Genomic DNA, 12506 nt, shown 5'->3' with positions numbered 1-12506 from the left:
CAATACCAATCCTAAGCAATGACATTTCTGGGAATAACTGACAACCCCCTGCCTGTGCTTCACGAATTTGACAAGAAAAGCAGACTTTAAAGTATTTTCCTGTTCTAGTCAGTGTTTTACATCTTATCCATTACTGAAAGTCTTTTCCTCGACACATTTTCTTCTCTCTGAACACCAAACCCACACTTTAACCAGCTTGTCACAGTCTACAGAGATAAGTAAACAGACTTCCGATCACACTGGAAGAGGGACAGTGACAACTGTAGTCTTGCTGTGGGTGGGCTAATTTTCCATCCTTGGTTACAAAACCAGGAAATATATGAATTATAATAAAGATAACTATACAGGTCTGTGATAATGTCACTAATAACTTGGTAGCATGACAGAACACCTCCTATGACTCCTTAAGATCAAGGGTCCTACTCCGGTTTGCGTTTTCAAATTACATGTGTGTCAACCATGATAAACGGATCTCCAACACAAGAGGAGATACTCCTATTTACAATTTCTTTCAAAGCACTGACAGTGAAAATGAACTTTCAAGTTAGAATTTAAAGGCAGTGGTTTTCTTGTAGAGCCCTGGAGATTTTGAAGTAGGGGATATCGCACATTACACATAAATCAAGCTCAGAATTACATATTTTCAAGATACAAAGGAAATTTTTAGAAGGTTTATTTTGTAAACAGAGTGCCCCTCTGATTCTAAAAGCACCTGCTATTAATCCCCTGGATGAGAAAACTACGAAGCAGCACAGTTTTACACATAAGCTTCATGCTGCTAGAAATATTTTTTTTAAAATCGTACCATCTCAGCATACGAACAGGTTATAGTAAAACAAACCTTTTATTTCTTAAAATATTAGAAAGGTAAGGGGAAAAATTCCTAGCCTGCCCTGTCTCAGAGACTACTCATTCATAACACTAGTTATTTTTGTTATTCCTATTCCACCACGTTGTGCATTAATTGCACGACAGCAGCGAACAAACAGGAGCATCAATTCTGGGAACAATTAACTCAGTCTGGTGGGCAGAATAAAATCTAATTCACACAAGAAGTAAGAAACAAATTTTGGATACTGACATCAAGTCTCTAGTGTGAGGTTCTACACTTACAGCATCCTTGCTCATCGGAGCTGTCACTGCAGTCCAGGTTGTGATCACATTTCTTGCTTTTCCCAATGCACTGCCCGCTGGCACAGCGGAACTGATCGGTCAGACAAAGCACTGGAAAGAGAACCCACAACACACACCAAGAGTCAGTACTGAAGCCTTCTACTCTTTAAAGTAATTAAGAAAACAAGACAACAAAGCATACAATCAGGAGTATCTTGAGAGAGCTTAGCCTGCTGCTGGCTTCATTTCTTGAAACAGCCAATGGCACACTGAAATCCTTCATGCCAACCGTGCAGAAATAGTGATACAGTGTTCTGCTGAAGATACCGCACACTGGGTACCTGGTTCTTACTGCCTATTCACAATAACAACACTACAAGATAAAGTTACCTTGACTAAAATAACTCAGAAGCAGAAGGGCATTTATCCCAGGACATGGTTATTGCAAAATTGCTATAAGAATCCCCGCCGCTAAGCATTTACTGTAATAAGAGAAATTGAGTTATTAAAAATAAATCTGCCAAACCAAGATGACAAAATTGTTTAAGATAAACGTGGTTTCTCAACGCCCTTGTGCTCTTCCTGTAAACCAGAAAACTCCTTGATCGTGGGACAATGTATTTCACTTGATATTATGTTTTTAAACTAAAAATGAAAGACAGAAGATAAAACTGGAGCTTTGCCAGTACTCTCAAAAAATAAACTACCTCTTTGGGGGAAAAAGGTACTGCAGGCAAGGTGCTGGCTGCTGTTGTTTACACATATTTTTGTCTCCTGTTTCTCATAAATCCAGAAATTCTTTCTGACTTCAGTTGAATTAAGAAGTTAAACTAAAGGCTTTTCTGACCTGTAATCAACTTGAATACTCTGAATAACGGGGCCACTTTGAAGGTGATAAACAGCCCCTGGTCTTATAACTCCAGTCGCTGGATGGCAACTGGGAAGCTAGCTTACACAAAATATTTTCAGGTGTCAGCATCTCATCTGGCTTACAATCATCTTTCTTCACACAGGAATTTCTGTATTGGTCTGTATGCTTTTGTTTGAGATGGAGCACATCTTTTGGAAAGAAATTCAGCCTTGATTCAAAGACCCTTAGACAGACAATCTCTTCAAAGAAGGAAAATGTACTGAAAGGATATAGGGAAGAGGCATCCTTTCAAGCTTAGAAGTTGTCCCTACAACTCCTCACTACTTGTGCACTGGGGAAAGGGCAAGTTTGCTCATGTTTCACGCTGTATAGTGGTGGCATAGTTCAGATTCCACCAGCATAACCTGTCCTTTCCAAAACTAAAAGAACTTAATTCTCATTGTATTGGTAACACCATTTCCCTCTGTAATGATGGCTTAAATACTCTCTTTTGCTGTGCTCTATAGGAAGAAGAGGTCTCCAAAAATCCCACCTGTCTCACATTCCCACTTACTCACAAAAGCTTAATTTTATTCAGGTATTATAAAATAAATAACCTCAAGACCTTTACTCAGCTCAAGGTACACAAAAAACTATGACAAGGATTTGCTCCACTTTCCAATTCACTCCCAGTTACCTGGCTTTTAGAGGTTAAAAACATACCTTTTTAATAGTACTTTTCACAAACAGAGCTTAAATCACTGTGCATGAGATGGGTGTTATTTCTGTCTCACAGGTGGAAAGACAGAAGTGTGGAGTTGTGAAATCATTGCCCATTCAATAGATCAGTTTAAAATCTAGCAGAATCTCAGATCCTTCCAAATCCTACTCAGCAGTAACTTTGGTATCTATTATAGTGTCCCCATGACAGCTCTGTACCTTCACAGTTCTTCTCATCTGAGTTGTCCTGACAATTTGCTTCTCCATTGCATCGCAGGGCACTTTCTATGCACTGTCCACTTTCACACTGGAACTGGGTGTCTGAGCACACTGGGCAGTTCTTTTCATCACTGTGGTCTTCACATTCAGTAAAACCATCGCAGCGCCAGGCCACTGGGATGCAGTCAATCTCACCTGTGAAACAGGTGAACTGCTGAGGGGAGCATGTTGGTGGTTCTTTAAAAATCAAGCAAACAAACAAAAATTAAAAATCCACGTGAACAAAGAGTAGATCAGGACAGGTAAGGACAAGAAGATCTCAGCTGCTTTGATTTATCAGGCAGCTGATAAATGTGCTACATCAGAAGGTAACTTCCTCCCCACTGCCTCTGCAGTCATTTCTGCAGGTCTCGAGCCTCATGTGACTGAAGCAGGCTCACATAGATGGAGGCTCATTAGACAAAGAACAAGAACACAGAAACATGCACACTCAAAACACAATTATTTTCTTCCGTTCCCACTTCAGCCTGTTACACCCTTCGCTTGGTAGGTCTTCAAAAGTCTTCATTTAATACCAGTATACTTTTCTACTCCCCCTTTCCTCCAACACCACCATATACACCACTGATGACTTTCTTTTTAATGTTCAACAGTCATTGTATAGAAAACGTTAAAAGGATGTAATGCACTGCAGATGGATGCACTGTGACTCAATGTCTAGTTATGTGCCCTCGACAGCTCTATTCAGTCTAAATTCTTTTAAAACGACAAAAAATTGCTCCATCTCGTCAAGCTCCCTACCTCAACACAGCTGTTAGCTGTTATTTAACATTTACTACAGTAACTGTTAATCTCATACAGTAAGTGGGGATTTTTTTTTCCCTTTTTTTTTTTTTTAAATCCCCCTTTCCTCCTCCCCCTTTTGGCCTGGTATTAAACTTGCTCTGAGAAAATATCTGGATTATGTTAGCTCTTGTTCCATTGTGAGACCACACGTCGCCTTGATGGTGAGAAGGTTGCATAATAAATCCATTCAGTATGGTGGCACAAAGAGATTCAAACACCAAACTGCCTCTCCTCTCCTCCATTTCAACCCCACCCTTGGAGACACCAGGGTGTAGGCTACAGTGGCTGTATCACCACAGAGGAGGCAACTTGCCCTTCTGGGACTGCAGCTCAGAAAGACAGATAAAAGCCAGAACATGAGAATCTACCACCATTTGAAAAAGGGTAACATACAAAGCGATAGACAAAAGTAATAAAAAAATCACACAATTAAAAAAAATCAAGTTGAAATCATTCAGTGGTCTTAAGTAGAAAGGGTGACCAGAAATCCTTATTCAACAGTCAACTAGTGAATTTTTCCTCTTCTCTTTCTCCTTCTCAATACTTGCAGATTTAGCTGGGAGGGAAAAGAGGTACGCATGTAAAAGTATATAAAAGCACTTGGTGCATTGTAATGTTCTTTCCACTCAGAAGCCACCTCTAAAGATGAAGACTCCCTCCAACCCAGAAGCTGAGAGCTCAGTGACACAAAGCATGGGAAGGACTTACCTCCGCAGGACAGCTCATCCTGCAGCAGAACAAGGTGGACCGGGCAAGAACAGCGCGTGGTGCCATCACCCTTCACGATGCAAATGTGCGAGCAGCCACCGTTATCTTGAGAACAAGGATGTTGTCCTGTGAATTTAGAAATAAGACAGGTACTGACAAGAAATCCCCACTTCTTTTTTGACCTTTCAGTTATTTCTTTGGGCGCACAGGACTCCCTTTATTATTAATTCCTTCTCCTTGAAGGAGAAAACAACTCTGAAAAAGTTGTATTTTGTTGTATACATTTTTTCCCTTTACACACATCAATAATTATCATGCACATCGATCATTGTCCGTGATCTGAAACATTGTGAGAAATATGCCATGGAGTCTACTAAAACAGTAAACAGTACTCAAAGCATTTTGCTTCTTGTGTGAGGTAGAATTAGTTCTGCAGCAAAAATAGCAGCATTAGTAATACAAGAAGATGCCTTGGATTCCATACTTTATTTTTTTAACAGTTTTTGATAGGAAAAATTAACTTTTCTCATTTATGAATTCTGAAGCTTCCATACTGTCACCAAAACTCAAATTAATATGCTCTAGATAAATATGTCTCTTCATTTTAATGTTTAATAAGAACAACATACTTCTCTTGGAACTCTTGACAGATTTACTGAGATTAACAGCAAACAAAACCAGTAGTAGGCTGCACAGATGCTTTAAACATCCCCAGTCATTTTTCTACATATTTCTCCAAGGCATGCATCACAGCCTATTAACGAGGCCTATTTCCTCCAGCATGATGGCAACTCCACTGCTTTAACCATCCAGCTCTCATCATTTCAGGCGTGTGTGTATGGAGAAAAACTGTATTCTGGTAAACAGAAAACTTTTAGAAGTGCAGCCACACTCAACATATCTAATACACACTTCCTCTGTGCAATGCAGTGTTGCGCTTCTGTCACTTGCTTTCAATATGAATTGCCACCAACAGAAATTGTTCACTTTGCCTTCGAGGCAGGCAGTCCATTTACTGCTAGCAAAAGGTCCTGAGAGCTGTGCTTGTCTAAACGGAGTAAGCACCTAACAGCAACTCACTAGTGAGTCGCAGACATAATTGTCTACTAGGGATAACAGGATGTTTCCACTGTGCCTATAGACACTCAAATGCCAGGTGCCTGTATGGGCCTACCAATGAAATTGTTGCCAGCAACAAAATGTGATGCTGGGTTTGTGACCGATTTCTAGTCCACTGCCAACTGCCCAAAGGTAACAGATGTACTCGCATCCTGGCTACGTACAAGGCTCAAGATAATAAGGACATGGACCTACTGGAGCAAGTCCAGAGGAGGCCACGAGGATGATCCAAGGACTGGAGCACCTCTGCTGTGAGGACAGGCTGAGAGAGTTGGGGCTGTTCAGCCTGGAGAAGAGAAGGCTCCGGGGAGACCTTATAGTGGCCTTCCAGTACCCGAAGGGGCCACAGGAAGGCTGGGGAGGGACTTTTTACAAGGGCAGGTAGTGATAGAATGAGGGGAAATGGCTTTAAACTGGAAGAGGGGAGACTGAGATGAGATATTAGAAAGAAATTATTTCCTGTGAGGGTGGTGAGACACTGGAACAGGTTGCCCAGAGAAGCTGTGGATGTCCCCTCCCTGGAAGTGTTCAAGGCCAGGCTGGATGAGGATTTGAGCAACCTGGTCTAACAGAAGGTGTCCCTGCTTATGGCAGAGGGTTGGAACTAGATGATCTTTAAGGTCCCTGCTAACCCATACCATTCTATGATACCAGCTTCTGGCCCCTTCGATCTACACTGATGTCAATCACTGAAAAGACAAAACAGGCTCATCTCTCTGTGGCCACTCCTTGCCTCAAGCCCCACAGGCACTGTTTACACTTGCAAACAGTGATTGCACTTACTGTATTCCTGAATGTTGAGCTCTTTCACAGCATGGATGTCACTGAGTTGTGCAATACGAGCTTGGACCTTTGTACGTCCTTCTCGACCAGTCATATCAATCTTTTCAATCATCTGCTGTTGCCTGTCAATCCAATAGAGCCAGTTTTCAAATACAGTTAGTCCCACAGGCTGCAAGATATTAGAGTCTTCCAAAACAATCCGGTTAGCACCTGAAGAAGGGAAGGAGTGGTTTAGCTCAATTAGAATCAACAGAAGTACTATCACAAAAATTTTCTATGCTACTCACACCACTATTTTCTGCTACTTTTACACTACCAGGTAAGAGTACTATAAATATACAATCAATCTTGGTCCTCTGATCATTTTTTTTTTCTGCTTTCATCAAGGAGACAGCTTTTGTGCTTCAAATACATTTTCTGTATTTAAGAAGCATCTGGAGTTGGGGGTTCAGCTCTCATGAGCCTATCCAGTCTTTTATTGATATTATGGGAATTGGTAATTCTTTTCATTCTTCTATCCTTTTTTCCGAGAGATTAACTGCTTTGTCTTGGCATACAACAGGGAATAAGAAGATGGATTATTAGCTTGAGTTAACTAATACAAGATAAAATCCAAGTGAAGACAAGGTAATTAGTACTTTTCATATGAATTATGAGATTAAGGTAAACACTTGACTTCTGACTTCCTCATACTCTTTTGTTTCAACTGTATTAAAGGTTTTCATGCTAAACTGGGAATGCTTCTTCCTAGTGAAGACTTACTTTCCTCAGTTCCTTTAGCAACCATCAGTAGCAGCCAAGAAGATTTAGCCTTACACCTCTGAAGAGTATTTGTTGACTTTTATGCTAGATTACCTGGCATTAAATATAGACAAGAGCAACTGCCACACTTCATGGTGAACACTCCGCATAAACAGAAGACAGTCCGCAGCTGTTTTAAAGGTATCGTTAAAGACTGTCCAAAGACAGCGAAGACTTCATAACTCATTACACAGAAGGAAAATGTCATTCAAAACCTAACAGAGTGACAGTTTAAATTATGCTTTGTTTACTTTACATGACCTCACATAGTCACTAATGCTCAAATATTCAGTGAGGTTCATCAGATTCTGCACATAAAATTACTCACAAACATAAGGAATCTCCTTTCATTTTGAAATGCTGAAACAATATCACACAGTAAAATTAGGTCACAGCTTGAAAGTTTACATATAAATCCTGGTATTTTAGATATCCGGGATAACTGCTACACTTATTTTTTACTTTTACTACAGCAGACAATAGCTTTGCATATGTTCATCAACTAAACAATTTCCAGTAAGTTTTTATAATTTGTCCTGTAAAAACATCCTAGTACAACTGAGCACCACAGAAAAATTCTACCATGTCTCTACTATACCCACAGAAGATAATGCTATATGACACAAGACACATATATTTTATGATTTTATAATTTTAACATGTTCTATCCTTCTGTTTTGATGAGGAGCAAAAATGTTTTTTGGCTTGTAGAGAATTTAATCAATGGTATGTTGGTGACGGTTACTTAGAAACAAATTCAGCTATGAAAAAGATATTTATCTCCTTTTCACTAAATGCATACAGAGCTCAGAAGTAACCTTCCAAACATTTAGCAAGTGGTAGCACCTAAAGCAGAACACAGAAATTCAAATATTAATTCTCAGCTAGACTGGGCTCTCACCCACCACTATGGAACAACACCAGCAATGATCTGATTAAGAAAAGGCGTTGATGGATTCTGAAGGAAGCTAGACCCAGACTAATAGAGAAATTAATAGACTAAGTGATGCAAGTCAAACTAAACAACTGCAATCATCTATTAACCCCCACGAACATGACTCATTGTATAGGGAAAAGGTAAGAAACAGCAACCCGCATCTTGAGGAGAAGAAAAGCCAAGATGGGAATAGGAGAAAATACAAAGATGACAGGAAGGAATACAATTAAAACTAAGACCTTAACCTATCCAAATGGAATCTGCACGTGCCCTGCTCTGCCATGCCCTTGTCAATCAGCATGGCATTTTGCAGTACGCACCTCAAAGTTCTGAAGCTTAAAATTTTCACTCCCTTAACGTCTTAATCTTTCTTTTTAATATTTGTGACCAAGTGTAACTGTCTATTTCTGACTAAACTGAGATCCTGAAATCCCTCCTTCCATAAATGAACAATAGAATTTGAAGCTGGCTCATCAGGGTGGTAGTCCCCTTTATTGGGAATGTCAGATGAAAGGGAAATGTGATTAAGAGGAGCTTTGACTCCTGGCATCACCATTCGCTTTCCAGCAATACCTTTTACAAAAAGACTTAAAAACAAACACGGAAAAAATCAGGACACACCCATAGCTCATTCTGTTTCCAAATAAAAATTACTTAATTCCAGAATCATTAGATGTTTCCAAATCACACTAATTATTCTGGAATAGAAGAACTAATTTCCAAATAGTTTCCATGGTAGGGAGCTAATTCCAGTCATCTTTTCATAAACAACCTCTTAATCATGGGAAGAATCTGGTTAGCTTCAACAGGATCTCCCATTTGGGCAGCACAACCAAGTCCTAACTGCATGCCTGAAGGACAGGGAGGAAGAGAAGGACTGCATCACATAAAAGGCATTCTGGCTCTCCTCCTCTTTATGGGTACGGAATCTACACAGTCGATGGAGCAAGAGACTGTGCATGTTTTTAAGAAGCTAACATGCAGAAAAATTACTCTACTGGTCAAAAGAGCCTATTAATCAGCATTCCTAAGCACAGGAATGCATCTCAGCAGTCAGCAACTTATTGTGATGATTATAGCAATTTATTTGTCATGCAACTGTGAAAAAGTAAGAGAGGTTTTGGAATTATTTTTCTTCATGTTCTTCAAAAATATGGTGAGCCTTTATTACACAACATTGGCAATCCAATAAACATTGGCAATCCAATTGCCCCTTTAAAAAAAAAAAAAAAAAAGGCAGTATCATTAAAAACAGAGTAGATGAGAATTTAGACCCATCTCCTCCCCTGGTGTCCTCATTCCTGGCAGATAACAGACATGAAGAGAGAAACAAAGCACGTACGATGTTCTGCTGCTGCATATTACTTTACTCATGCAGACCCTGGATCTAGGATACCCTAGAACATAGTGGGATACACCATACCACTTTTAAAATAAAAACCAATTCACTAACTCAGTTTGTGTCTTGTGTTTTAAAATAGTGAACAGTCAGGTTATCACAGTTCATTAGTGACCCTGAATCTTCCAGACACACACCATGTTAATCACTGAAAAAAAATTAGTATCTTGCTGACCCTTAATTCCAATCATCTAAGACCCCTAAAATTCCAAAACAAAAGCTTATTCTAACAGCTTAATAAAAGGCTGAAAATCACACTGGTGTACGTTGGATTATATGCTGCTTCTCTGAATGAAGGTATCATGTCATCAGTGAAAGACGTTACTACAAACTACCATGCTATCATTAAATTTCCAAACTCACCCACAGATTGCAAAGTGTATCCTTATTTCCTTATACATGTACTTATGCTTCTCACAGAATAACACTCGGATGAAATATAAGGACAGGCTCTTTTCAAATCAGAGATGGACTTACTGTAGAGGAAGGAGAAATTCTGCCACTGCTGTCCACTAGCAGCAGAGCGAGGTGGGCATGTACCCCATCACCTAACAGAGATGTGTATGCATGGGCTCAGAATTTCCTGGCACTCCCATCAGCAACATCCAGCCCAGCTTGTATCACAACAAATTACTACCAAAGCCACATGAGACAGCTGAGCTGATCCAGCAGCTTGCTACGTATCACTAGTAAATAACAGACATCTCAGTTTCTCTTACTCAACCTGACTGCATGATTTTGTCTCTTCTCTTGCTCCGGTTCTCGTTGCTTGCTGGACTCTTGTTGAACCAATTCAGGTTTCCAAATCAACAGAACACTGTTTTCTCTTTTTATTTTTCAGTATATTGTTCTTAGGTTACTGTTTTGCTTATGTGGTTAAGTGAGTTGAATCAACTCACAGAGGAGGTCAGACAAGTAGCATAACCCACCTTAGGGAACAGGCAAAGAGAATTCCAGAGCTGGAGGATCTTTTTGAGAACAGAGAGGTGTTAGAACTGCTCTATCCCTCTCACATTCATTTCACCCTAAATGACAGGTACAGAAGTGACCTGCACACCTGCTGCTTTAACTCTGCAGGAAAGATTTTTCCACTAACAGGAAACTTTCCTCTGATTGATAGATTAGGGCACCAAAACCAATGCCTTTAAGAACAACCTTCTCCCTCCCCTCTCCAAAACTGCTGCAATTTATTTGTGAACTGACTTTGGGAAACCACACAAAGGTCTTGCAGTGAGGAACTGGAGTAAATAGCATGTGTAGCAATTAATAATGCAAATCATAGATAGAGGCATGAGACTGTAAAGGCATGCTGAATGAATCATGCACATTCCCTGGCTGGGAATTTATGGAGCGATTAGAATCACAGTACAGACTGTTTATAGTAGGAAGGAAAAGAAGATACCTTTCTCTGCATTCCCCCACACCCACACCACACAAGAGAATCACTGAATTAAAGTGCTACTCTACCTGAAAGGTCACTGCTTTCAATTCTCCGCAGGTCTGAATCAGCCCAGAACAACTTGCCCAGCTGGCTGTCAATAGCTAAGGCTATGGGCTTACTCAAGCCACTGAAAAAAAGGACCTCTCGTTCAGTTCCATCCAATGCTGCTCTCTCAATTTTAGGAGATCTCTCCTGTAGGTTGGTGAAATACATGTATCTGGAACAGGAATGATTAGGAAAAAAAAAAAAGTTTATTTGATCTTTCCACATTTTTTCTGTATGACCAAGACAACAAGTGTCAAAGATATTTTCATTCTGACAAACCGAAATGAACCAGCAGCAAGAAAACAATTTGATTCTCACGACCTTCAGCCTGAATTTCCCCACATCACTTTCAGCTACATACCCTTTCTCTGGATTCACCACAATGGCCCTGGGCCTATCTTGATCTCCTTTCAGCACCACTCCCATGGGTCTCCCATCCAGGTGTGTCACATTGATCACATTAGTAGCTTCGCAGGTCCAGTAGATATAGCGGCTGTAGATGTCAATGCTCAAGTCATAAGGCTGCATATCTAGGTTCTGATTGGGAACTGGACTTGTCACAACAGTGAGGCTCTACAAAGGAAAGAAAAACAACCCACAGAAGAACATTTAATCTGATCCAATGTGAGCAACTTTATTTGCTACAGATGCACCACATCAAACTATAACTCAGCAAAAGAAGGCAGACAAAATACTACTGTAAAGTAAGGAGACACCCAGGTCCAGTTGTCCCACCAACACCTTTAATCAGATATAGACACTTAGTCCTGATGGTCTGTTGTAATGGCAACCCATGTAAGTTGGTTGCAGCCCATAAGACTTAGTAAGTTTGAGCTAAGTTCAAATTGTCTCTATGTTGAAGACCCAGGGTCAGTTTCTGCATTTCATCTGCTTTCTTGACAGCATAAGTTCAGTTTGGATAAACCCAAACCCAGCACATTTAGCACTCTACAACCAGACAGCACTTGAAATTTTGCCTCATTTTTCTCCACCATTGCTGCCATCACACTTGGTGGACATAACATAAGAAGAATTATAAACAGGAAGGCAACTGTACCAACAGACAGAAAGGATATCAGCTAACCTAAGACAGTCACTTTAGAGCATTTCCAGTTAACACTTTTCTGTTTCAAAGTTCTTGCCTTCTACTGGTCCAGACCTCTGGAGTTCACATGCCTTTTATTTTATTTTATTTTTTTTAGAAAGAAACTGCATAGTCTCCCTATAGTCAAAGGTGAACTTAAGTGACATCTTTCATGAACTTTAAAAAAAATCTTAAGAGGATTGATAACTCACAGCCTTACATAACCTTTTCGGAAAACTTCATGCTTTTATGGTGAGCAGCCTCCACCCTCTCATTCCCAAATTAAACTTCACCAGAAAATTTGCCTTTCTTATTTGGCTTGTCGCCTCTATGAAAGGGTGTGCCTACAAGTCTTGCATTTGTTTATTCTGCTGAAGCTGGCAAAAACCTGGTGCATTAGAAAAGTTCTGGGTGTTAAACTATTTAGATATTCCAAAAGTA

At 40.0% G+C, this 12506-nt stretch overlaps 1 protein-coding gene across 1 annotated transcript in view; it reads right to left on the bottom strand.

Annotated features, from left to right (window-relative positions):
• LRP6 (LDL receptor related protein 6) overlaps window positions 1–12506 on the bottom strand; it is a 71498-nt gene that overhangs the window by 6778 nt on the left and 52214 nt on the right. The window contains exons 12-17 of the mRNA XM_010174314.2: window positions 11343–11554; window positions 10963–11153; window positions 6359–6568; window positions 4457–4582; window positions 2903–3097; window positions 1114–1224 (exon numbers count right to left, since the gene is read on the bottom strand). Coding sequence (XP_010172616.1) covers window positions 1114–1224; window positions 2903–3097; window positions 4457–4582; window positions 6359–6568; window positions 10963–11153; window positions 11343–11554 — 1045 coding nt within the window. The remainder of the gene's footprint in view (window positions 1–1113; window positions 1225–2902; window positions 3098–4456; window positions 4583–6358; window positions 6569–10962; window positions 11154–11342; window positions 11555–12506) is intronic.

The sequence above is a fragment of the Antrostomus carolinensis genome, unplaced genomic scaffold (genome assembly GCF_000700745.2).
Source record: "Antrostomus carolinensis isolate BGI_N321 unplaced genomic scaffold, ASM70074v2 scaffold3338, whole genome shotgun sequence".
In the NCBI taxonomy this organism is placed as follows: domain Eukaryota; kingdom Metazoa; phylum Chordata; class Aves; order Caprimulgiformes; family Caprimulgidae; genus Antrostomus; species Antrostomus carolinensis.
The sequence above is the reverse complement of the archived record's forward strand: the minus strand, read 5'-3'. Positions and strand labels throughout refer to the sequence as shown.